The 26,810-nt window shown below is 55.7% G+C and overlaps 1 protein-coding gene across 3 annotated transcripts; it reads left to right on the top strand.

Moving 5' to 3' along the window:
- The first annotated feature begins 841 nt into the window (after positions 1-841).
- Positions 842-19,975, top strand: MEOX1 (mesenchyme homeobox 1). 3 transcript variants are annotated; one of them, XM_045836927.1, is made up of 4 exons: positions 842-902; positions 1,197-1,718; positions 17,048-17,220; positions 18,328-18,564. In XM_045836927.1, exons 2-4 carry the CDS (start codon positions 1,244-1,246, stop codon positions 18,448-18,450), a joined length of 771 nt encoding a protein of 256 aa, XP_045692883.1. In that variant the 5' UTR covers positions 842-902; positions 1,197-1,243; the 3' UTR covers positions 18,451-18,564. The 3 variants fall into 3 exon arrangements, with proteins under 3 accessions (XP_045692883.1, XP_045692882.1, XP_045692885.1); XM_045836926.1 differs by having other exon boundaries at positions 860-1,718; XM_045836929.1 differs by lacking the exon at positions 17,048-17,220 and having other exon boundaries at positions 860-1,718; positions 18,328-19,975.
- Positions 19,976-26,810: the final 6,835 nt, after the last annotated feature.

The following is a 26,810-nucleotide window of genomic DNA, read 5'->3' as shown; positions in this document are numbered from 1 at the left end:
TGGCATCTGGGGTGGGAGGTGGGGAGGGGGAAGCAGGTGGGTGAAGTTTAGGGGGCCAGGGAGCAGGTGGGGGAGGCCTGGAGACACTTCAAGGACCTTCTCTAAGTAAGAGCCTCTCCTTTGTCACTGAGAAAAATGCCTTGAAACCCCTCTGGAGAAGCGTGTAGCTAATTGGCATGAAGTTGGGGGTTAAGAAACGGACGGAAGCATCTGATTGTTTGTTTTTTTTTTTAAGTTACTGAGAAAGTAAGAGTGTCACTTTGGGCAGAGAGAAATCATTTTTTTTCTGGAGGATGTCTTTCTGTACACCACAGACCCCTGTGGGCCGCTAAGACTTGCAAAAAAAAAAAAAAAAGATTTCTTTAATCCACCTCCCTTTTCGCAAGCAGCAGCAGAAGGACCTTTAAATCAAACGCAATCAGCACCCTTGTCTCTTGCATTTATCCCCCTCTCCGCTCGCTCCCTGGAATCTGGCCCTTGACGGATTCTGGATCTGACTTAAGGCTTTTTCCAAATCCAAGACTTGGGGAATTTCGTTAACAGTGCAATAAAAGTAACTTCATAGTGTTACAGAAGGCACATTAAAGAAGTTGTATGGGTGAGCTGCTCTCTCTCCTTAAAAAAAAAAAATACAGACAATGTTTCTTTAAAAGTCTCCATCTGCAAATCCCATTAGATGTGCATATAAGGTTTCTGATGATTAATCGTGGCCTGCTCGGGTTTTGGTTGGAGGGGATGGTGTGGGTGCGGGTTAACCCCTCCCTCTCCTCTCTCACATTTCACTTCAGAAATGTGTCCCTCTCTCCCCACCGCAGCATTTAAAAGTGTGTCTCCGCAGCAGCCCCGGTCCAGCCCTGGGCAGGCGTTCGCTGCGGGCTGCAGGACGGGCACTGCACTAGCTGGTGCGTCGGGGCTGGGACAGGGACAATGTTCAGTGTCATCGGCGACATGCACACACACAGGGGACCCCAGTAGGCAGGCTGATGTGCCCGGGGAGCAGGACGCCAGAACTGAAGCCAGACATAAGTGTGTGCACACAGACGTGTAGCCGGCCACACGTGTGTGGACTTGAAAAAGAGACTTTAGTTTTGGTTTTTGTTTTGGTTCCTGGGGTGAACTTTCTGCTGAATATTTTGCCCTCTTCTTTAATTTCTTTTTTTTTTTTTTTGCATTTTAAAAAATTTGAATATAAGCAGTGGGCGAATCAGACCTTTGAAAGACTGAGGTGTGCAGCGGACGGCAGATGGATCCCCTGGCCAGCAGCTGCATGAGGAGCCCCCACCCACCAGCCCCGGTGTGGGGCTGCCTGCGGAATCCCCACTCGGAAGGCGGCGGGGCCTCGGGGCTACCCCACTACCCGCCCACCCCGTTCTCCTTCCACCAGAAACCAGACTTCCCTGTGGCGGCGGCGGCGGCGGCAGCGTACCCCGACTTCTCGGCCTCCTGCCTGGCGGCCACCCCCCACAGCCTGCCCCAGGAGGAGCGGGTCTTCACTGAGCAGCACCCCGCCTTCCCACAGCCCCCCGACTGGCACTTCCCTGTCTCGGAGGCCCGGCGCAGGCTCGACCCCGGCCCAACCGGGGGCTCCAGGGAGTTGGGGGCCAGCAGCCCAGGCCTGGTGGACACCACGGGAGGCCCAGGAGAGGACTACGAGGTCCCTGGGAGCACTGCCAATGAGACGGAGAAGAAGTCCACCAGACGGAAAAAGGAGAGTTCAGGTAGGTGGCTGAAGAGCAGCTGACCATTCTTTTACTGTGTGACCTTAGGGAGGTTTCTTGCCTTCTCTGAGCCTGACTGCCCTGCACTGCAAACAATACTATCTGACCTATTCAAATGTAGGAGTTACCTTTGGGGTTTCTTTTACTCAGAGTTCTAGGGTTCCCGGGTGATGGGTCTAGGTGTCCCCAGCCCTCCTGGGCCCCAGGAAGGATGTGCCAGCGAGAGAATGAAACAGGACCCACAAAGATTTGGAGGACGTGTGGGAAGGAGCCCAGCATGGGCCGGTAAGGGCTGGACAGGCGCTTCCCTGAACCCAGGCTGCCTCTGGGCCGTGCATCTCCCCACCGTATCCTGGCCCCAGAGCCCCGGGGTTTGCTCACCATGGGAATTAGCTGGGAAAGAAGTTCAGAGGGCTGCAGCCAAGGCCAGAAGCCTGGGTGGTCAAGCAGGGTCAGGAGCCTAGAGGCAGAGGAGCAGGATGAGGGCTGGGGTGGGGGAGGCAAGGAATGGGGGGGGTGCTGACATGTGGAGCAGACAGCCCCCCAGGTATCGCCCTGCCTGGCTGGGCTGTGCCTAGGCCAGAGAGGGCAGCTCACTCAGCATGCTGAGGTCTGGGTGACCCCCAGAGAAGGCTCTCCAGAGGGATCACCGGCCTTGGGGGAGAATCGGGGAGGCAGGCAGGCAGCCAAGGGCAAGCACTGGAGCTCAGACTGCAGGTACAGCTCAGCTCACTGCCGGAGTCCCAGAGGCGAGAGGATGAGGCTGCCCCTCTTGTTAAGACCCCAGCCAAATCCCATCTCCCCGCTGTGGTGGGGACCTGCTGTGTCCTCATTGCCCACGCGGCCCTCCCCAGCTTCTCCCGCCGCCTGTCCCCCTATTGTCTGCTCCCCTGGCCCCACCTCGGCCATGCCCCCTGCCCTCACTGCCCGCTCTGTTCTCCTGACAGCTGCCCGGGGGGCAACGTCTGTCTGTCTGTCTGTCTGACCTCCAGACGGCCTTCTCACGGGGCTAAGGGGCAGGCAGAAAATGAGAGTGCCCGCCAGCCAGGGACTGCATGCATTCTGTGCCTTGCTTCTCAAAGCGCTTTCAGTGTAGTGCAGATTTCCCCAGTATCTTCTTCTTGCCAGGCCCTACCTAGCCAAGGCCCTGGGGTGCGGAGGTGAGTGAGGTGGCCTCAGCCCGTCCCCACTCCAGCCCCTGCAAACAGCGCGCCAACCGAGAGAGAGGAGAGGCTGCAGATGCCCGCCTGACAGCGGACGTGCTGTCGGGGACCTTCGAGGGGCGGCAGGCAACCTGCGTCAGCTCCTCTGGGTCTCGCCAGTTTGCGCTGTGAGCCCAGCAGGTCTTATCGGCAGGTTCTGCACGTGTGGACAAGCAGAGGCGCAGTTTGAGGGGGTTGCTGCTAGAAAGGGGTCTGGACAGAGGGATCCCCTCATCTCAACTCCCCCAGGACTTTTCTGATGTTAGCATGGAAAGTCCAGCGTCCCTGGAACCCCCCTGGGGGCGGGTTCAACTGAGCCCTGGGCAAACCGGGACAGTTGATCACCTTAGAAATAAGCTCAAACCCCCAAATGTCAGACCCCAAACCCTACCTACACCCTACAGTCGCTTTCAAGCACGATCCTCCTTTTGAAACAGGGAGATTCGGAAACACGCTTGAAGAAGCCCCTCCACGGGCTCACCACGGATAATAGTGACCACAGCCCTTCTCCTGGCTGCCCAGCAGAAGGGCCCTGGAAGTTTCCAGCCGCTTAAACCCTGAACTATTCCTAGCCCGGGCTGGAGGTCTGCCGAGAACGGGGCACTCCTCCCTCCTCCTCTCCGAGGAGCTCTCGGTGACTTGGCCCCCAGCCTGGTCGGAGAGCTCGCCCCTCTGCGGCGCCGGCCAGCCACCCTCTCTGCCCACACCTTCCTCGGCTGCCTGCAGCCACTTTTCTGGGAACCGGGAGCCAAGGCACTGGGAAGGCACAGGCTTAGGAAAACTCATTCCGTGCTCCAGCAAGACTCATTTGTACGTCTTCCCTTTTGGCCTGGGGCCCATGACATTCATTAGGAAGTAGCCTTGTGTGCCAAGCCCCTGGCTGCCCCGAGGGGACACGGACACTCTCAGCTGAATTTCCTGCTCTCTTCATAGGGTCGGCCTCGGGTCAGGGGAGGTTCCCATCCCCGAGGGGCTGTGGGCTCTCCCTCAAGGTCCCCCCCCCTACTCAGGAGCAGCAGCAGTGGCAGAAGTCACATGAGGCACAGCAGAGCAAGTTGACTTTCATTCATTCTCTGGGATTCCAGACCCGCTCCCCATTCAGCATGGACAGTCTTATTACCCAGCTGGCTGCTTTGAGTCCCCCTTTGTGATCTAACTGGAGGGGCAAGGGGCGGGCTAGGCTCACCACCCACTCCAGGAATCTGCTCCCGAGAGACCAACCCACGAAGGACCCCCGCCCCCACCCCACCAACCCTGAGTCACTGGCTAGATTCTTTCTTATTTAAAATGTTGATTATTTTATTCACCATGGAGTTTTTGCATTAATGTTTATTTTGTAAAAGTTGCGTTACAATATTAATCTCTCTTGATTCACTGAGGTCTGAGGCGCCCCTTGCACTTTGCACTCAGCGTGAGCCCCTGACCCACCCGCCCCGGCCCCCGCTCAGCCAGCCCCGGAAGGTGAACCCGCAGGGACCAGACACGGGTTTTCCGTAGCTTCCCAGTCCAGCAGACAGGTCGCAGCGTGCGCACCTCGACTTTGGAGGGCCTGACTTTGGGAGGCTTTTTAACTTCTGGGAGCCTCGGTTTCCCCAGCTATACAATGAAACTATAACAATAGCACCTTCCACGTGGAGTGCCACAAAGGTTAAACACAGTCATCCACATGAACGTTGTGGCCAGTCCGTGAAGTCCAGAAATAGCGGCTGTGAGTGACATGAGGCCCGTATTTCCAGAACCAGCCTCTGTCGGGTCTCCCCGTTTATTGTTTATGGGGCACACGGAACGGAATCCGCCAAACACACTCTCTCAGAAATTCCTGAGTCTGGGGTACCAGCGGTGGGAACCTCTGACAGTCATCGTTGACCCTAGAATGTAACTGTCATCAGTTAGGGGCTCAGAGATCTGCTGGGGAGGATGGGGGGCCTGGCCTCACGGTGGGGGGGGCATCGTGAGCTGCCCCCCAGGAATGCATGCCCTGCTGGCTGATACCTCAGGTAACAGAAGGTCACTCACTGAATGTCTGTTTCAAGAGGAATGTTCCCTGATCTCCCCTTTCCCTCTTTTGCCATCCCCAACTGCTTCCACCGGAAGTGGGGCTCCTTTGCTCAAGTAAATGATGGGGAAAGTGGGGGCCCCTGGCCCCCCACCCTGAGACCTTCCTTCTGCTAGTTCACCAGCACAAAACCGATCTGGGAGGCTAGTGTGATGTTATCTCACCCCGGGGTGTTAAAGACCCCTGCCGGCAGGGACAGCTGCGAGGCCACTGCTGGTTGCCCCCAATCTGTCATTGCTACCGTGCTTGTCTGTAATTTATGGGGATGAGGGATTTCTCGGTGATTTTCTGACGGGGTTCAAGGGAAGGTCGCGCGTGATCAGGTGAATCTGATCGCCCACCGGGGAGAGCCCCCCGCTGCTTGGGCTCCGCACCGCCGGCTGGGCTCCCACGGACTCCCTCGGCCTACACCAGACGGGCTTTGTCCCCTCCCCCCTCAGCGCCCACACGCGTGCCGCCCCGGCTCAGCCCTCCGCGTTTCTCCCCCCCCGCCAGCCCTGACCTCCGCCTGCCTCCGCCCGGCCACGTGAACCCTCATTCCGCCGGAGGTTAAAACCCTCCACAAACTGGCCCCTTTTCCCACCTGTTCCCCTTCACTGGCCCCCCGCCACCCCGCCTTGCAGAAACACACTCGGCCTTTTCTCCACCGCCCCTGCCCCCGCCCACGCCCAATTTGTGGACAGGCTTTCCCTCCCCCCACTCTTTGGTCGATTACCATCCTACTTATTTCAGCATCCAGCTTGAAAACCACCCCTCTTTGAGGATTCTGTCTTTTTTTTTTTAATTGATGACACCACTTGTATACGGCATCATTTCAGTGAAAGCTATGGTGAAGACGTTTCAAATCGTGGAATCCACTAGAACCCGTGCTGATTTTTCTGAAAACGGTTTAGGATCACACAGGCGCTCTCCTGAGGTTCTGATCATGGGACAGCTTGTATTGGGAATCTCCTTTTTCTTTTTAGCGTGGTCAAAAACACGTCACGTAAAATCGGCCATCGCAAACGTTTTTAAGGGCGCGGTACAGCAGTCCTAACTCCACGGGCCTTGCTGTGGAAGCGCTTTCCAGAACTTTCTCCTCCTATGAAACAGAAACTCTACCCATGGAACGACCACCTCCTTGCCCCTTGTCCCAGGCCTGGCAACCAGCATTCTCCTCTCTGTGTCTAAGTGTTTGACTACGTTGGATACCTCCTGTAAATGTATCCAATGCAGAATATGTCTTTTTTGTGACTGGTTTATTTTACTTAGCCTAATGTCCTTGGGGTGCCTTTATGTTGTAGCATCATAACAGAATTTCCTTCCTTTTTAAGGTGGAATAATATTTCATTGTGTGTATATAGTGCATTTCCTTTATCTGTCCCTTCCTCTGCTGGTGGAAGGGCACCTGAGTCCCCTCTGGGCTATTATGAATAGTTCCGCAATAAGCATGGTGTGCAAGCGTGTCTTCAAGATCCTACTTTTGAATTTTCTTGGCTATTTACCCAGAAGTGGGATTGCTGGATCGTGTGATTCTATTTTTAATTTTTTGCTGAACTCACATACTCATAGCCACTGTGCCATGTGGCAATTCTACCGACAATAAACAAGAATTTCCATTTCTCCACATCCTCACCAACACTTGTTACTTTCCGGGTTGGCTGGCTGTCTGGCTGGTGTCTGTTGGTGGCCCTCCTAATGGGTGTGAGGGGGTCCCTTCGTGTGGTTTTGATTTGCGTTTCCCTGATGATTGGTGACACGGATGATGTTTTCTGACACGTTTTTAGTTGGATTGTTTGACTTTTGTTGTTGACGTGTCGGAGTACTTTATATATTCTAGATAGTAACCCTTTATCAGATAGGTGGGTTGCAAATACCTTCTCCCATTCTGCAGGTTGCCTTTTCATGCTATTGGTCGTTCCCTTTGCTGCACAGAAGTTTCTAAGTTTGACATGGTCCCATTGGTCTAGTTTTGTTTTTGTTGCCTATGTTTTCAGTGTCATATCCCAGGAACTATTGCCAAACCCAGCGTCATGAAGCTTCCCTCCCATGCTTTCTTCTAGGAGTTTTATAATTTTAGGTCTATGTGTAGGTCTTTAACCCATTTTGAGTTAATTTTTGAATACAGTGGAAGGAAAGGGTCTAACTTCATTCTGTTGCCTGTGGATATCCACTTTTCCCAATGCCATTTGCTGAAGACAGTCCTTTCCCCATTGTGTAGCCTTGCCACCTCTGCTGAAGATCACTTGATCACACATGAGAGGGTTTACTTCTGGGCATCTATTCTGTTTCATTGGTCTGTATGTCTGTCTTTATTCCAGTACCATATTGTTTTGATGACTGTAGCTTTGCAGTATGTATTTAAATCAGGAATTATGAGGCCTCCGTCTCACTTTCTCACATTTGTTTTGTCTATTCAAGGTCCTTTGAGATTCCATATGAATTTTAGGATGATTTTTTCCCATTTTTGCAAAAAAGAAATAACATTGGGATTTTTGATAGGGGTTGCATTGAATCCGTACATCACTTTGCGTTGTAGGGCCCTTTTAACAATACTAGGTCTTCCAATCTATAAGCATAGGATATCTTTCCATTCGTCTTCTTTAATTTCTTTCAGCAATGATTTACAGTTTTAAGTGTACAAGTCTTTTGCCTCCTTGGTTAAGTTTATTCCTCAGTATTTTATTCTATCTGACGCTATTGTAAATGTAAATTATTTTCTTAATTTTCTTTTCAGATTGTTGATTGCTACTGTATATAAATGCAACTGATTTTTTCGTGTGTTGATTTTGTACCCTGCAACTTTGCTGAATTGGTTTATCAGTTCTAAAAGGTTTTTTGTGGAATCTGTAAGGTTTTCCACATACAAGATTATGCCATCTGTAAACAGAGACTATTTTACTTCTTCTTTTTATTTTTTTTTTCTTGCCTCATTGCTCTGGCTAGTACTCCTAATATTATGCTGAATGGATGTGATGACATGGGGCATCCTTGTCTTGTTCCTGGTCTTAGAGAAAAAAAAAGCTTTCAGTTTTTCATCATTGAGTATGATGTCAGCTATAGGATTTTCATATAAGGCCTTTATTATGTTGAGATAATTTCCTTCTATTTCTAGTTTGTTGAGTGTCCAAGAATGCTTTCCTGACCTCCCTCCCCACATACACCAAGCAAGCCTTGTTTATGCCTCCATCTTAGCATCAAACCACAGTTGGCCTTGCACCCAGAGTTACAGATGCACATGGCTGACCTCCTCCCTAAAACTGAAGTGTCTGCAGGGTCAGAATGATCTCTGGTTCACCTGTGCGGTCTCCCCAGCATCTACGGAGACATGTGCACGCAGGGGGAGCTCCATTCCACGTCTGGTCAATAGTCTCTATTGCAGCCTAGCATGCATTCATTCATTTTTTAAAGATTTTATTTATTTATTTTTAGAGAGGGAGGGGAAGGAGAAAGAGAGAGAGAAACATCAATGTGTGGTTGCTGGGGGCCATGGCCTGCAACCCAGGCATGTGCTCTGACTGGGAATCGAACCTGCCATGCTTTGGTTCGCAGCCTGCGCTCAATCCACTGAGCTACGCCATCCAGAGCGCATTCATTCATTTTCTTACTTTTCTCTGAACTTGGCTCCGCCACCCGGCATGAGGGTTTCTACCATGTGTGATATGCTTCTGTAAAATGCATCAGAACTTTTACAGTCTCACTCACGAAAAAGTGTGCAGAGAGCCAGACTTCCGTCATAAAACCAGCCCAGGGTCAGGGCAAGGGCTGGGGTCAGAAAGACACATAAACAGCCACATGCAGGCTGAGCTGGCTCTGCAGGAATCCCCCAGGGGATACTGGGGTCCCGAGGACCAGGGCCACCGTGGGAAACAAATGGAGCTGCTGTGGCTGTGCAGTAAAGTGGACCCACCATGGCAGAGCAATTAGGGGGGCTGCCACAGCTGGGCAGAGAGGGCCCTGATGTCACATGGACGTGAGGCTGTGTTCTCCAGGCTACAGGAAAGGGAACCTTTCTCTAACTACAGAAAGGTCCCCTGTGGGAGGGCATCAGCCTTGCCACGCACCCCTTGTGGCTTTGCTCCCTCTCCCCAGTGGTCAGCACTGGCTGTGGGGAGTTCGGGGGTGTCTTAGTCTGCTCAGGCTGTCACAACAAAATACCATAGACAGCGTGGCTGAAATGACAGACAGACATGTTCTCACAGTGCTGGAAGCCAGAAGTGAAAGATCAAGATGTCAGCAGGTTTGATTTTTCCTGAGGCTTCTCGCCTTGGCTTGCAAATGGCCATCTTCTTGCCATATTCTCACGTGAGGTCTTTTCCTCTGTGTGTGGACACCCCCAGTGTCTTCCTATACAGATGCCAGCGAGACTGGACTAGGGCTCACTCTAATTCATTCACTTCTCTAAAGGCTCTCTCTCCAAATACAGGCACATTCCGAGGGAAGAAGGGACACAATCAGCCCATAAACAGGGTGTATAGGGACAAGGACAGGGTTCTCAGCAGTGGCACAAATGTTCCCATTAAAACCCCTTTGGTGAAAGCAGCGTCTTAAGGTGGGCACAACCTCAGATCTTCTCCAGTCCCATTGCCATTAGAGCTCCTCCACTCAGGGGGGGCGAATCCCCACATCCTTATCTTACACCTAGAGAGAGAGATTTTAAAAGCACAGACAGTTTAGGAATGAGTCTTTAAAGAAGTAGGCGCCCTGGCTGGTGTGGCTCAGTGGATTGAGTGCCGGACTGCAAACCAAAGGGTCGCCGGTTCAATTCCCAGTCTAGGGCACATGCCTGAGTTGCAGGCCAGGTTCCCAGTAGGGGGCGCACGAGATGCAACCACACATTGATGTTTCTCTCCTTCTCTTTCTCCCTCCCTTCCCCTCTCTCTAAAAATAAATACATTTTAAAAATCTAAAAAAGAAAAAGAAAAAAGAGGTGGGCTGTTTGACAGAGGAGGGAGGAAAGGAGGTGACGACAAAATAAACAGACTTCAGTGAGTGTCGCCTGGGTCACCAGAGTGGCGCTGAGTACTGCACTGGGTGACCTCACGACCTCCCCCAGCCCCTGGCTGGGCCGCAGCACTGACAGGGCAGGCCCATTTTAAGCTCTGGACCCGCAACGTCCTGGCTGTGTGGACTCGGGCAACTCCTGACCCTCAGTGTGCCCCCGTCTCCCCCTCCGAGGATGACAGCACCTCACAGGGCTGCCATGGGACCAGATCAGATCACAGATCTTGAAGACCCCAGCCAGCACTTTGTAACCCCTCGACCTATGTTGCCCAAAGCTACAAAGGAGCACCCTTCTCTCATCAAAGGCTTCCCTCCTCCTGGCTGCCTCCCGGGTTGCCCATGTTCAAAACCCCGACGGAGCCGTGGCAGCCTGCCCCTGGCCAGGCCCACCTGCCCCTGTCAGCTCCCTGCTCCAGGGGCTCGGCAGAGCTGGACAGCATGCTGTTTCAGGGGTGCACGGCAGCTGCAGCCCTCTCACCCCAGCTCCAACCCTGGAACCCCCAGCGGGGGAGAAGCCCTGGGCTCCGGCGTGGCCAGCTCGGGAGAGGACTGGAACTCCCCCTTCCTGCTGGGAGTCCCCTGACTGCTGGCTGGAGCTCCTGCTTCTCCTCCTGTGACAGACCCAAAGCAGGGCCCCAGGCCTTGGCCATGGTCTGAACTCAGACGCAGCAGCACAGACCCTGGGCCCAGGCCTGCGCAGGCCCCATCCAGACACATTCTGGAAGTTCTGGAGAAAGTCAGTTTCCACCGAGGCAGCAGGACGCGGACCAGTTTCAGTTTCTAAGGTGTAAGGTCCGAAGCGCCCGTGGGCCGCGAGAAGCTCATGCATGCGAGGGGCCGCCTCAGCCCTGCCTACTGCCCTGCCAGGCTGGGAGCTCAGGGGTCCCACCCCCGCTCACCTATTTCTGTGACTGGAATAAATCAGGGCACCTGGACCCAGGGAGGTGGGACACTCCCAGAGGCAGAGCAGCCCTTCTTTCTGGGAGGCAGACCCCTGCAGACCCCCAGAGCTAGCCCTTTCCCCAGGGCCCGGTCTGCTCACCGAATCAGGCCTCCCTGGCCTCTGGCCAGCATTCCGCCCCCACCCCCACCCTAGCCTTTTCTATTTCATGTGTTTCCCTGTTTTCCTTAAACACCATGGTGGGGGAATAGTGTGAGTGGTGGGGCCTGGGTCCTGGAGCCCACACTTCCTTTGGTGACAGCTAAGGACGACATCTGGAACTTATAAACACCCACAGAGCCCGGGGCTGCCCCCTGCCTCCCTCCAGCCCGTCTGGGCGGCTTGCTGCTGCCCCCCAACTCTTAATTTCACTGCCCCCTTCCCTCCCCCTTCTCTGCCCCCCTCTTCCGGGTCCCCATCTCATCACCCCACCCACTTCACTCCCCCTCACCACCGTCCACCCTCACGCCCACCCCACCCGGGACTCTCAGCAAAGACGGCCGTAGCACCGGGGCGCTTTCAGTCCAGAAGAATCTGCTTCTCTCCCAGGAAACACGCCCTGCATTCCCCAGCCTCTCTGCTGGGCTCCTCAGAGAGGCCAAGATCCCCACCATGTCTCTTCGGGCACCTACGGGAGAGGGAAGCAGGGCGTTCAGCGGGGCCCAGTTGAGAAGGCTGGCAGTTGCAGGAAGCCAGGGACGTGCTAGCAGCCACACTCTGCCAGGCTTGGGCTGGCTCCATCCCTGTCTTGTCTAACCTGATGGGCTTTGACTCCTCCCTCTGAAGTGGAAAGCATCAAACTAACAAGGACGTCAAAGGTGTGCTCCGGGAAGAAAGCCAGACACCGCTTCCAGGGGCTTTGTCCCGGCCTCACCTGCTGACGTCACGCCCCCAGGGCTCCTCCCTGAGGAGCCGCAGGGAGACAGGCCTGGGCCTGGATGCAGACACTAGCGGGCCCTGCAGTGAGCACGGCCTCCCCAGGGCAGTGCAACGCAGTGGCCGCAGCCCTGGACTGGTCCCTGGAGGGGTGGGTGGCGGTTGGCAAGCCCTTTAGTCTCTGGGTCTGCATTTCCTTATCTTTCTAATGGATACTGTGTACCTTACCTAGCTCCCAGAATAGTCGAGAGGAAAGCACAGGAAGCAGCCTAGTGAGGGGAGACAGCTTCCCACCAAGGCAATGCACGTTCCCGGGCCAGCTCTGCCACTCGCTTGCTGTGGTCTCTAAGCAAGCCTCTTACCTACTCTCGGCTCACCTGCAAAATAAAAAAGCAACCTCAGGTTCCCTCGGAGTCCCCTTCCAGCCCTACTATTCTGTGATTCCGTAGACTGTGGAAGCCCAGACGAAGTTTATCTCTGGGGGAAAGAAACACATTGTCAACTGCAAAGCGTCCTTTGAGTACATGGCCTCTGGCTTCCTATCTCCTGGAGAGAAATGTGTATAAAACGGCTGGGAGGGCTGGGGGGAGAGAGACAGGGCTGCAGAAAGGCACCGTCCCCGGAGTCTGTCTGAACTTCCTCGTGGCTCCCATAGGGCTGTCTGTTAACTTCGGGAAAGCCTGCCAGAAGTGACAGCTATTGATGAAATAATTTCGCTCGGGTGGTGTGGAGACCGCAATCACGCACACATCCTGTTTGTATTTCTCTGGGCACTGCTGCCGCCTGCTCCGTCGTGGCCCTGCTCACGCAGGGGGCTGGGCAGGGGCTGTGGCGGCCAGCTGGGTGCCAGCCGCCTCCCTCTGCGGTCCTGGAAGAGGCACCCACGGCGCCTGAGGGAGAAGCAAAACCAAGAGGACCGATGTGTGGTTCTGATCAATGCTTAGTTGCTGTGCCGGGAGTCACGGACCCTGGGAAGGCAGACACGATCGTGGCCAATGGTGGCCAGAGACACAGATCCAAGCAGAGACACAGAGGAGGAATAGAGAAGGGGAAAATGTTTAAAAGGCCTTCCTTGCACGCGGCTCCGGAGGCGTGGTGCCTGGAGGGGCATCGCCTCTGACCTTCGCCATGAATCGTCTCTCCAGCATCATCTCCAGCAGAACCTCTTCCGGTGCCTCTGGGAGGCCCAGCACTGAGCCAGGCGTTGCGCCGGGTGTTAGACACACCTTGCCCGCCTCATCCCACCGTCTCACTCAGCAGCCTTCTGATCTCAGTGGATGCAGCTGCTCCCGTTCTGCAAATGAGGAAACTGACGCTTGGAGAACTTACAAGACTCGCCCAAGGTCAGAGAGCTCTCTCTTGGAGCCAGAAAGGCCCAGTCTTGTCAAGGGGTCCGCAGACCCCTCTGCACACACAACTCCCCTGCACTCAGCGTGGGGTGGTGAGCTCTGCGTGTCAGAGGGAGAAGCTCCTGGGGCTGAGGACCTTGGAAAGTCTTGGATTGGATCAGAGCACCTGGCAAGGCCACAGATCTGACTGAAGGGAAGAACCAGGGGCCAAGATAAGAATATTTGAAACTGTTAGGGGCCTCGGGTTCAAGGACAAGGGCTCTCAACCAAAGAGGAGAAGAGGACGTCAGGGCTGCGTTCTGGAAAAGACTCTGACGCCAGCTCTCCAAGGGGAAGAAGACCCAGCCCGATGCCGTACTTCTCTCCATGGGGAAACTGAGGCTCAGAGAGTGAGGGAGGCTCCCCGACAAAGGTGTGCTCGGGTTCAAGCCGTCCCGGAGGAGGTGTGCACATGCGTGCACGGTGCCTGCGAGCCGGCAGACTGAACGCCCCCAGCCAGAAATGGCATGAGAGTGCTCACAGTTTGTCTTTATTTTTTTCTAGCTTGATGAAAAAGTTGCAGAACAGAGAGAACAGTAACTTCCACTTCAGTTCTCATAGCTAGCTTCCTGTACTTCTGGCGCTTTTGCCATTTCTACCAGTGAAGGAAGGTCTTCCCTCGCTGGGAAGCTGATGAGGGACAAGTGTCCTCCCCGTGTGCTGGCATCTCCCACCCTCCCCCCCCCCCCGGGGACTTCCCCAGGCTCACACGGTGGCTCCAACACTCAGTTCCCAGCTCACAACTCTTTGTCCTCTGTCCTCTTCTTCCCCGTCCTGAGGCCTTAGCACCTAGATCGGGGAGCTAGAGACAGGAGAGGAGAGTGGACAGGGTGTGGCTTGGCTTGGTTGACAGTGGTCAGCTGCCCACGCAACCAGGTGAAAACCAACCAAAGGGGGTTCTCCTCCTACCTCCCCCGTCTCTCCCAGGAGGATTGCATGTGGGTGGGACAGGGGGTTGTTTTCTGGGACCCCAGAGGGGAGGTCCTATTAAACAAAAGCCCGCCTGGGAGAAGGGGTGAGTGAGTGTGGGCATCAACCAGGGTGAGCCCCCCACCCTGGGAGCCCTGGAGGTGGAGATAAGCCCAGCTGGCGCGTGGTACAGCTCCAGCCCCTGGCCAGCCTGGCGCAAAACGGAGAACCTGACCCTAGGATGGATGGTCTCAGCTCTAGTCAGGCGGGCCTGGGTTCGAATCTCAGTTCTGCCGCCTAAAAGTTGCCCAGCACACTGGGCAAGGCCCCGGGCCTCTGTGAGGCTGCTTCCTCCTCTGTAGAGCGAGAAGAATTTAGCAAATATTTAACAAGTAGCCCCTGTGTGCCAGGTGCAGTAGCAAGTGAGAAAAAGCACTTACATCCTTGGGGAAAGAGAGAGAGAGCTGTTAGTCAAATGACCACAGATCCATGGGACAGTGCTGAAGGGTGATGATAGCGCCCACTTGTTGTGTGGGGAGGGTTAACGCAGCTCATCTAAGCACACGGAGGCCTTCGGAACCGCCAGCTGTTACTAACCCAGCCCCTCCAGTGGCGTCTCATGCACTTGATAAAATGGAATTGTGCTTTATATTTTTCCAGCACTTTAAATTTTCAAAAGCATTTTCCGCACATGAGCTCGTCCAACCTTCCCAATAACCCTGGCTGGCAGGTAGTGCTTTATTTTCCCCAACTTCTCCATGAGGTGACTGCCGCCCAGGGACGCTCAGTGACTTCCTCAGAGGCTCCAGCAAGGAGATCCAGGGTTTGACGCCCCCTCAGCTGTTAAAGGGAGGGGCTGGACAGCACTGAGCCCTGGGACGGGAGGGGGCGGGAAATGAGCGGTTTCCCGGCCTCCTGCCGGCCGGCCAGCGGACCGGGATGTGCTCCAGCGGCCGACGTTCCGCTGCATGACCGCCGCCCTCCGGGGCCCCGCAGCGGCCAAGGCCGAGGACTCCGGAGGGACCCGGCTGGGGCTGCGCGTCCTTCCACTCCAGCCCACGCGCCCGCTTCCGGAAGGGTCTGGGCCGGCCCTCTCCAGCCGAGAGCCAGAGGCCGCCAGGCGGGCACCCGGGGCGAGAGATCGCGGCTTGTCCTGCTCCCCTGTGCGCCCCGCAGAAGGCCGACCTTACAGGGCGCCACGACCCCAGCACTTGGGCATCGGGGCATGGGGAGCCCCGGGGGCGCCCCCCCTCCTTCTCGGTTCCCGGGACCCCGGCGGCGCCCACTCGTCTTCCCTCCTCCACTGGGCGCCGGGGGCGTGCGGTGGGCAATCGCTTCAAACGTCAGGGGCACGGCGCCACCCCGCACCGGGACGCCGGCCCTTCTCCCGGGGCTCCGGACGCGGTGGGGGAGGGGGGCGGGGAGCGGGGGGCGGGGCGGGGGAGGGGAGGATCAGGAACCTGACGCGCAAGGGGCCTGAACACTAAGCAGGAAAAGGAAGGGCTGAGATGGGAACTGGCACGAAGGGTCTCTCGTCCCCTACCCCAGCCAGTCTTGTGGCTGCCTGCCCAGGGGTGTGGGCCGCCTCCCTGCCGTACCCACCACCGCGGGTGAGTGTAGACTCACCTCTGGAAACAGACCATCTCCCCCACAGCCCTCCCAACCAGGCTGGGGGCGGTGGGGGTGGCTTTCAGTAAAGCACCCGGCTGTGGGCCCTGCCTCCAAGTCTGTAAAATCAGGAGGAGGAAGTGAGGGACTCCCCTCACTTCGGAGCCTGCAGGGGAAGTGGTCACGACCCGGTGCACCATACGCGTGGCACCCACTCTCGGTCAACTGTGCAGAGGGCGGGGTCTCCACCCCTAGTCGTGAAGGTAGATTACTTACAGTGCCGGTTGTTTGTACACGGCTTTCAGTTTGTAAACCCTTCTTCCATATACTTCATTGGATCAGTGTGTGAGTCAGCTGCCTGGGTTCGAGTCCTGCCCCCACCATCCACTCACTGTCCGATCGCACTTGGATGAACTTGGACCACTGGTTTCACCGCCCCGTGCTCAGCTTTCTGCTCTGTGAAACAGGGCTGGCACTGGAACCCACCCGGCTGGGCTATGGCTGGGTTTTCGGCAGGACGGAGGGACTGGCACATGCACTGTGCTTGCTCCCTGCTCCCTGGAAGCAGTTACAGCAGAGCCCCTGCTGTGGCCACCTGGGAGCCCCCTTCATAGATGGACTTTCCGCACTCCTCTGGTGTCAGAGGGGGAAGGAATCTTAAAGCAGCACTTCTTGACCCTGGCCCACAGCCCGCCCCCTAGAGATCTTGCTGAAATGCAGGCCCCCCGCTCAGTGGGCAGGGGGACCAGGGACGGTCTGAGACCCTGCAAGTCTGCCCAGCTCCCTGCTGATGCTGCCGCCAAAACACCCTTTCGGCAGGCCTTAGAGCAGTGGTTTGCAAACTGGACCATGAGTCCGAATCGCCTGGAGGGCTTGTTAGAACAGATCGCTGGGCCCCGCTCCCAGAGTCTCTCATGCAGCTGGTGTGGGGTGAGTGAGGCCCCAGGACTGGCATGGCCGACAGTTCTCAGGTGCTGCCGACGTCGCGGAGGACAGAGAGCCTCTGTTTTAGAGCATCCTGCCCACTCCTAAGGTCAAGTTGGGGCGGGGGGGTGACGCTGGTGGTGGTGAGCTGCATGGCAGAGGTCATTAAAGAGCCAAAGGCAGCTTCTTACACTTTGGGGATACAAAAAAGTAGCGAGGGGTGAGGAGGTTGGCACCTGAGTCTGGGAGCCGAGAACCCTCCCAGTTCTCAGGGGGTTAAGACACTGGGAGGAACGGTAAAGGGACAGCGTGGGTTCTTTCCCAGCATCCTTTGAAAATGAGAGAGACAGGGAAAGGCTGCCCCCCTGCGTGAGGACAGAATGGAGGGAACCGAAGCCCTCGAGACTCATGTCTTCCCATTCGGGGGGCCCCCCTCTCCTCAGACAACCAGGAGAACCGACGGAAACCGGAGGGAGCCAGCAAGGCCCGCAAGGAGCGGACAGCGTTCACCAAGGAGCAGCTGCGGGAGCTGGAGGCGGAGTTCGCGCACCACAACTACCTGACGCGGTTGCGGAGATACGAGATCGCCGTGAACCTGGATCTCTCCGAGAGGCAGGTAGGAGTCCAGGGGGGGGGGGGCCCTCCTCTTCTGGGCATTGCTCCTTTCCTCGGCCCTCCCCTCTCCCTTCCCTCCCTGAATCTTCTCCTTTTCCTTCTCTCGCTGCCCCATGCAGTGGATCTCAACTGCGGCTGCATCTGAGAATCGCCTGGCGAGATGTTCCTGGCTGAGGAGGGTGGCTGATGGGACAGGGGTGTGGTGCAGGCATGAGGGTTTTTAAAGGTCCCCCAGGTCGTTCTCACATGCAGCCAGCACTGGAGCTCCTGACCTGGTGATTCCCCCACTTGCGTGTGCATGGGGATCCCCTAGGTGCTTGTTTCAAATGCAGATTTTGGAGCTCCAGAGAGCGACTTTGCAGTAATAAAGCGTGTAGGCCTGGGATCTGCATTTCTAATCCGTCCTCCAGGTGGTTCCGGTAGGCGGCGTTTCCCGGGCACGCGCTGCGGAAGAACTTCCTGGCCCTTTGTTTCGGGCTTTCCCGCAGAGCATCCCGCCCACGCCCAGGCTCTGACGCAGAGTGCGCACAGGAGCGTGATGATAATGGCGTTAATACGAGCTGGCAGCTCTCGGCTGCCAGCGCTCTGCCGCAGTACTGGGTTTAGAATTGGCAGACTTAGATTCAAACCCCGCTTCTTACCGCTTGCTAGCCCTGTGACCCTGGGGTCATTGGGGTCATGTCGCCCCCGCTCTATGGGTCTCCACCTGTAAAACAGGTCACAACCCCTGATTACCTTCAGGGAATGCTGCAGCTCAGGTGAGACAGTGTGCAGACCAGAGTGGTAGAAGCTGGGCAGTACTTTGTCAATGTGCCTAAGGGCGAGGCCAGCGTCCTCTGTTCTGGGCCTGGGAAAGGGGGCGGGGCCAGCGGAGAAGGACTTGTAGAACCTGTTCTCATGTCTGTCTAGGGCTTTTTTTCTGTTATCTGGAGACACAAGACAGACCTCGGGGCAGATAGGTGTGTCCTCCCTTGGGTCTCAGTCCCTGGAGCCTTTGGGGGGGTGAGGAGGGGCAGGCAGTGGGGTCCCTGGGGCTGTGCCCCGACTGGCTTGAGCATCCACTGGGGCGATGGGTGTAGTGACCCCTCCCCTTTGTTTCCTTCGCCAGGTCAAAGTGTGGTTCCAGAACCGCAGGATGAAGTGGAAGCGTGTGAAGGGCGGTCAGCCCGTCTCCCCTCATGGGCAGGACCCCGAGGAGGGCGACTCTGCAGCCTCTCCAGGCTCGGAGTGAGATTCTCCACGGAGAACAAAAGACTGAGGACTGGTCCCCCACCCAGCTCCCCCGACCCCAGTCCCCTCACCCTCTCCCACCTACCCCAGGGCAGCCTCGCCACATCGTGCAGTGACTTTTGGATATGAGGCTGCCCGGCGTTCCTGGGAGCCTTGAAGTTTTCCAGAAAATTCTGTCCAGCATTGCTCTGTCTTAGCAGCGCTTTCCCCAGGGCCTTTGCTTCTCACAGTTCTTGTGGAATCTTCCAGCGGCCAGACCGGACCTGAGTGAATCCAGGGGGACAACTGCAAGGACACTGCTCCTCAGGGTCTCTCGGCTGCTGCCGCCACCTCCTGCCACCACCCTCCTGCCACCTGCCAGGCCTCCTCCAGGTCTGACACCACCTGGCTTGCAGGGAGAAGAGCCTTGGGACCTGCTGGTGACTCCTGAAAGCTAATGCTTCTAAAGAAAAGGGTGACTGAGACACACATGCACACACCTAGACCACCTTTCCTTTCCGGCTGTACATCTGAGGGTTTGGGGGTCCTGAGTTGTCCCCAAAACCCCAGGAGAAGTCAGTGCGAGGAGAGTCGAGGACTGAAATTCAGCTGCTGCAAATCAGAAACCATCCCTGTCTCCAAATTTGCTGGCGGTCAGGTGGGCAAGTTTATTAGCACTGGGAGCAGACAGGAAAACGGGCTGGTGCAAGTGTCTGCAGGCCTGTCGGCCCCGCCCCGTTCACACTGGCTTCGCTGGGGGCGTTGGAGGGATGCGGGTGAGAATGGACCCAAGACACCACCTGCGTCTTCAACACCAATTCAGGAATACAGCTGGGACTGCTGAGCGGTGCCCAGAGCCACGGAGCAGCTCTTCCTTTTAAAGCCACAGTTTCTGTGTTGAAAAAGCATGCAGAGGCTCACATCATTGAGCCGAGGGCTGGAAAGTGTCCACTGTGTTCTAGGGCTGCTGGGTGAAGGCCTAGAAATGCTGAACCCTGGAGAGGAAGGTTCTCCAGCTGCAGTGTCCTGTGCTTTCAAAAGACTCCGGCTGCAAAGGAGGCAGAAAACAACAAAACAGTCGCTCTTTCTCCGCGGGATGCATTTGAGCCCCTCCCATGGGTTCCATAGATGCTGTTATCGGGGGAGGCACTGCTAAGTTTACGTGCGTGGACTGCCCACGTCCTCTGGGGTGACACCCCAGGACCGATGGCCAAACAGGCTGGGGCAACCGAAGCCTCGGAGAGACCCCCTGCCTGCCCAGTGCTCTGTCTCCCAACACCAGCTGCTGTCGCACAGGGAGGTCAGCAGGAGTTTGCATCTCTTGTATGTATATTTAATCATTCACTTGTAGAGAGAACCCCACCTCCCCATCCCCAAGGACGACTGTTGTGGGAAATGATTGCCAAATGAGATGCCGGTTAGAGCATGCGTCGTTTTTTCTAAGGCATACTTCATGTATTTTCTTAAGATTGCATCAAGTTAACTGTGCAAGGTCAAGTCACTTAGTAAGAAAACTCTTGGAGAAATAAAATCAGTTACAAAGCGAAGTGCCCAAGCCTTCTTCTGTGCAGAGCTTAGGAGCTCAGCTCTGAGTGTAACCCTCCGATGCTCTCATGGGGGTGGGCCAATGTCTGGAAGCAACAGAAAAAGGGAAGAAGTTGTCTAGAATAAGGGAGCCCCCCTTAGGTCCTTTAAAATGTGGGGGTGTGAGTGTAACCATTGCAAAAACAAACAAACAACAAGAACAACACTTTCTCCCATGTACAACTGCATTGTCTTTATCCCTCCTTGTAAAAGTTTAGCTTTCAGCTCCTCTACCCTATGGCTAATCAAACAGTCAAACTTCTGTAAACAAAAGATGAACTCTTGTTAATAAAGGAATCTTGACCATAAACTAGCCAATCTAATTTTTCTTCTCACCTGAGGACATATTTCCATTGATTTTAGGGGCGGGGGGAGAGAAACATTAATGCGAGAGAGAAACGGTGATTGGTTGCCTGGCACCCCAACCAGGGATTGAACCCACAACCTAGGCATGTGCCCTGCTGGGAGTTGAACCAGCAACCCTTCGATGCATAGAACGACACTTCAATCCACTGAGCCACATGGCCAGGGCGCCATCCCTAATTTTCAAAATATAAGTTTGGAGGTTTTGTTTTTCAGGGTAAAGCAATATACCTCAATAGTAATAAAAATGACACCAGAAAAAAATATCCTTTATGTTATGACTTTTTAATCAAGAAAGATTTGTCTCACTGAGGCGTCAATAACCGACACAATAGGACTGGCTGGAGAGGGGAGGGAGGGAGGCATCTCCCAGAGGAGACCTGGCCGGGATTTGAAGCGGTCTGGGCCAGCTGTGGGCAGAGACCAGGAATGACATCATCGGGAGCTGGCAGAGGAAAGCAGAGCCACCGAAATCGAGGTGCCAAAGGGGAGGTTCAGGTTCAAAGCCCAGCAAAACAGACCCTTCAGGTACTCTAACACTCCCTGCTAACTGGAGTCCAGTGGCCTCAGAGGGCGTCGACCTCTCTGGGTCTGCCTGGGCTGTCCGGAATGTTCCTTCTCTGTCTCCTGCGCAGAGCCCTTTCTCACCGTACCGCCGGCTCCCGAGGTCTCTTTCTGCCCACCGCCCTCCCCTCTGCGGGCTCTCCCCAGATGCTGCCGTCCACCGGCATCCCTTCCGTTGTGGTAAAACACGCACGACATACAACTGGAACCATTGCACGTGGACAGTTCTAGGCCATTAAGTCCCTTCACATCGCAGTACAACCTTGGACACTGTCCTCTCTGGAACATCTTCATCTTCCCAAACTGAAACTCCCTTCCCTCCTCCCTTCCAGCCACCTGCCATCATGCCGTGTGCACGCGGTGTGGGGCGCAGTTCTAAGAGGCACTGCCAGTGTTCCCGTCTCACAGACGCGATGACTAAGGCAGAACGCAACTCCCAGGGTGTTACAGACGGTTAGTGGTGGTGGTGGTGGAGTGTGGGATGGGGCCCAGTGCTCTTCCTTCCCGTCCATCCACCATCAGCAGGTGCTGTCCCTGGGGCCGGGGCAGGGGGGGGGGGCATGCCTCCCTGCCTCCTGGACCCCAGGCTTGTCCATGTGACCTGCTCCAGCCAATAGAAAGTGAGCAAAAGCGCTGGGCGGGTCTAAGGAGAAGTGTGAGCGCCATCCTGCGTCTCTGTCGTTGCTCTTTGCCCTCTGAACTTGGCTAAAACGGGTTCCCCCGAGAGCCTGGGCTCCAGACCCCCATTACCTTTTTACAGGGTCCGGCAGAAGTGACGCCTGCTTGAGTGCTACGCCTGCTCGAGTGTGGCTGGTAGGGTCATAATAGGGGCGTGATAATTTATAGTTTTAATTTGAACATTTCACCTATAATATCATACGGTGCGCTTCAGTGTGATATTGTTATGTTACAGAATTGCATGCTTACAATTTTGTAATGAGAGAGTTGGTAATAAAAAAAAGGGGCCTTACTTCTGCCAGACCCTATATGTCAAGGAGGACATAAACGTCTCTCGTAAGCCACTGGGATTTGGGGGGTCCTTTGTTGCTGCCTCACCGCCTCACGCAAACCGACCGCCCCAGCGATGACTCTGGGATTCGAACCCCTGGGCCCGATCTGGGAGCTTAAGGTTTCATATTCCTCTGCCTACTGCCCTTTGCTACCCGGATGACCCCAGGCACTGCAAAATCAAAATGCCTGAAGGGAAAGTCTCCATTCCCCTGATGAGGCTCCTTGGCCTGCATTCTGAATCCTGTACGGTAGGTAGATGGCAACACAAAAAGCTACCCATTTACTCACACTAGAAACCTGGGCATGTCCTCTACGCTTTGCGCCAGGGCACATTGAGGGCCGTCCGGTCAGGGGATTAAATGTCCTGGCCCATCCATCAAGCGTTTTCCAGTTTCTCTCAAACACTCCCTGTGCTCCTCCCACTCCTCGGCGTTGGCGTCAGATTCACCAGCTCCGGGTGAACGGTCACTGGGACCCGTTGCTCCTCAAGCTGGTAAAAACCCTCTGCTTTTGCTGGGGTGCACATCTGTACCAGGGAAGCAAGGCCACCCCACTGGTGACTCCCTGATGTGAACCGGTGACTGTGCCCAGAAATAGTGGTGTGGGAGGAACCCCAGCAACCAAGAACTCCCAGACAGTAACTCGCCGGGAGTGGGTTTCTCCATCCTTGAGAGAGCATCGTGGACGAGCAAGGGGGCGGCTGCCCTTTGGAGGGAGGTGGAGCGAAGGAAGAGATGCATGGAGTACAGAACCCATTTCTAAGTCCGAGGGCCTGGGTGGGGGCGGGGGAGTGGCTGATGCTCAGAGCTTCAGAACGCTACCCACCTGCCGGGGCCGGGCCCTGTGCGGGCAGCATGGCTTTCGACAGCTCTCGTACCCGAAGAAGAGAAGCGGGGTCGGACAGAGATCCACTCTTTCCTGGACCCCCAGCGGACCGCAGCTCCAGTAAGCGGGAGAGCCTGTGGTGGGTGGCTTTCTTTCTTCCACGGAGTGGAAATGTTTTCCATTAAGCGCTATATAATCTCCAGCCAAGGAGGGGGCCCTGTGCCAATTAATCCCTCACAACTATCAAATGTGGCGATTGTGGGTTGCCTCCTCTCTGGGCCACGTGGCCCGGGGCCCTCACCAGGTTCCTTGGCCCACTGGTCAGCTTCTGGTCAATTCACTGGTCAACTCACTGGTCAATTTGAAGAATAGACATCTTCAAAAATATCTCGAATCCATGCCCTTCCTGGATGCCACCATCATCCCTGGCCACTGCTCTCCTTCTAGCTCTGCCTTCCCACCTCATCCGTGTTCCCTCGTGGCCTTTATCACTACTTACAGTTCTTCTATCTGTTGTTCCCTTGTTCATTTGTGGTCTGCTTCACACGCTGGAGGGAAGAAAAGGAGACGTATTTCTCTGAGCATTGTATTCCCAGCTACTAACCTGATGCCTGGCACACAGTAAGTGCTCAATAGATAGTTATGGCATGGATGGGTGGGTGGGTGGATGGGTGGGTGGGTGGATAGATGGGTGGGTGAATGGGTGGGTGGGTGGATGGATGGGTGGGTGGATGGATGGGTGGGTGGATGGATGGGTGGATGGGTGGGTGGATGGGTGGGTGGATGGGTGGATGGATGGATGGGTGGATGGGTGGATGGGTGGATGGGTGGATGGATGGATGGGTGGGTGGATGGATGGGTGGATGGGTGGGTGGGTGGATGGATGGGTGGATGGATGGATGGGTGGGTGGATGGATGGGTGGATGGATGGATGGGTGGGTGGATGGATGGGTGGGTGGATGGATGGGTGGGTGGATGGATGGGTGGGTGGATGGATGGGTGGGTGGATGGGTGGGTGGATGGGTGGATGGATGGATGGGTGGATGGGTGGATGGGTGGATGGGTGGATGGATGGATAGGTGGGTGGATGGATGGTTGGATCGGTGGATGGGTGGATGGGGGATTTGTTAAGTTAGTGGCACTGCCTGGCTTCTCAGGACACAAGTGCCTACTGCTGGCCATGTGGACCACATAGGGGAAGCTCCGGCCCCAAAGCTGGTCAGACTGGCTGGCTTCAAGCAGCCCAGACCTTTAGAGTCCACCAGGTCTGGCAGGCCATACCCCTAAAAAAGGGGGCAGTGAATAATACCCTAGTTCCATAGCCCGAAGAAGCTGTCTCTGATTCTGGCCCCAGGACTAAGATTCTCTGTCATTCACGCCCCCACACACCCCGCCCCCACCCTCTGAGCCCTGAGCCCTGTCTGAAGTCTGAATGAGTCCCTTCCCTTTGACCTGCAGTTGCAAAGAAACAGCGTCCAGGGCCTGACCAGATAAGAGGCTTGTGAGCAGCTTACGCACGTCTCTGAGGGTGCTGCTTAATAGCTGGAAGGTGACATCAGGGTCGGGACTAATATCCGAATGAACAGAAAGAGACATGACCTAACTCGTCTCTCACCATGGGCCTGGCTGCGAGAGCTTCTCATTCTTTATTAATTTTCTAACCGGGGCTGCTGGCTCAGGGCTCCAGCCTGTCCCCAGAGCTGGGGCCCACGGCTGGGCTTAACTCCAGCGTTGCTGGGAAGGGAGCAGGCTCGGCTGGGCCCGAGGGCCCCCCGGGAAGGGCGGCTGCCACCGAGACTGCGCTCCCGCTGGCCAGAGCCCGGCGGCCGGTTTCCCCCCGCCACCCAGCCGATGTGCTGCGCTTTGAGAAAATCCAGGAGGGCAAATTTGAATTCCGCGAGAGAATTCCTCACGGTACAGAACAAACGTGCTGCAGGTTTTCATCAAGCAGCAGGCTTCCCCGGTGCCTGTAAAGGATGGTTTTATTTGTGGCTGTGTTTTTTTTTTTTTAATGATTTAAACCCAGTGTTGCAGGAACACAAATCCCGTCTAGAGCACCCAGTGCACCTGGCTGGAGAGCTGCCGGCCTCTGTCCGAGCTGAACGCCGCCGGCTTGGTGGGAAAGCGCTCTTTTCAGATTGTTTTCTTTTAACATATTCTTCACGGCAGGAGGCGGAACCCTTGCTCCTTATCACCTTCCCACCCCCAGCTCCCACCACCCTCACACTCTCTCTCTCTCTCTCTCTCACACACACACACACACACACACACACACACACGGACTTCAGAGACTCACAGGCAGAGGTTCCAACACAGGCTCTGCCACGCCCTGACCGTGTGGCTTTTGTGAAGTCAATCAGCTTCTCTGAGCCTAGTTTCCTCACCCCAGTGACCTGCAAAAGCCGTGGTGCTCCAAAACATGTGTTGAAAAATGCTTCTAAAAAGTAGAGATTGTATTTTATTTCGAGGCCGATGGGGGAGTTAGATTTATTCATTCGTTCGTTCCACAAAAATATTTCTGGAGTGCCAACTATGTGTTAAGTTCTGGGCATGGTGAGTGGAGACAGAGCCAGCCTGTCCCCAGGACAATGGGGTCAGGTCTGCAGAGCGCCTAGCGCAGGTCCTGGCTCAGAGCGGGCCCTCAGTAGGGTGAGGTATTTTCTCTCTCTCTCTCTCTCACACACACACACACACACAAATAAATGCACCACGTTCTACAGAGTTTTCTTCTCTTTCGCACAGAGTCCACAACCCAGTGACAACACAATCACAGAACAAGGAGGAGGAGCCTTGGGTTTCAGTTTCAGCTCTCTGACTCATTTGCTGTGTGACTTGAAGCCATTCACTTACCCTCTCTGGGCCAGTTTCCTGCTGTACAAAAACAAAGCACTCTAACACCTCGTTCTACCTTGAGTACAAAAGATAACCAGACACTACGGGCAAAATGTTTTCAAAGCAGCAAACTGTCCAGGTAAGAAGCACTGCTGAGCAGCAACAGGGCAAGGTCAAGGGCTTGGAGGACGCTAGATTCAGATGCATTGGCCCAGAGCAGGACTCCCAACTACTTTCACATTGTGACCACACGCAAAAGCCTTAGGCACAGGATTGCAGTTGTTAAACGTGTCCTCTCCCCCCCACAACGCGCACACATACCCTGCACGGGATCTTGACCTAGTGGCTTGGCACCTGGGGACAGGAACAGCCACTTCGGAGGTGGCCCCGGATGGAGTCAGAAAGAGGCTGCTGAGGACACTGCTGGACAGCATTCTCCCAGGAAGCCTTGCGGCGGCTCTCAACCTCTCTCGCCAGCCCACCCTCCCTTCATTCTGTCTCCCCTCAGCCTGCCCCCGGACCCCACCTGCCCTGCCCAGAATAGCCAACCTGTGAAAACTCGAGAGCAAGGAACACCAGGCACAGCCCTCTCTTCCCAGCGGCTGCCCTGGTGGCGACCTGGCCACCCACAAGTCCCCACCAGAAGGGGAGGCCAAGAGCAGAGGCCGTGTTTCTTCCGGGAGATGATGGGGTGGCCCGGTCCCCTTTAAAATGTCTCTTCATCGTCAGCCACTACCCTTCAAATGTTTTCCTCACCCTCCTCTTCCCCAAGGAGGAGCTATTCCGGTGCCTCGGAGGGGCCGAGAGGACTGCTGGGAGGATGGGGTTGCTGGGGCGGCCGAGGCCTGGGAGACTCAGGGACCCCATAGACTGGCCCAGGCTCTTTAAGCTCCAGAATTTGTGGCCCTTCAGGGGGCTGCAGTGCAGGATGCGCCTTCATCCCCCAAATCCCCTCTGTGCGTCCCGGGCGGATCTCTGAGGAGCAGATGCCAGGGGTGGGGAGGGGGACACAATGCCCCTCTTTGTTGGGGGGATCCGGGCCAGCCGGCAGGGGAGGAAATTAGACAGCGCTCCTGACAGCGGGCTCTGTCTGGGGTGTCTGTGAAATATGGGCCGGAGGGGCTCCTTCCCGAGACCAGTTCACGGCGGCCGACCCCCACCCCTCCCTGCTTTGGGCAGAGAGGACACTGCCTGCTTGGGGGG

The sequence above is a fragment of the Phyllostomus hastatus genome, unplaced genomic scaffold (assembly GCF_019186645.2).
Source record: "Phyllostomus hastatus isolate PE091 unplaced genomic scaffold, TTU_PhHast_1.1 phas_contig_210, whole genome shotgun sequence".
NCBI classification, from domain to species: domain Eukaryota; kingdom Metazoa; phylum Chordata; class Mammalia; order Chiroptera; family Phyllostomidae; genus Phyllostomus; species Phyllostomus hastatus.
This window is presented reverse-complemented; position numbering and strand designations above follow the sequence as displayed.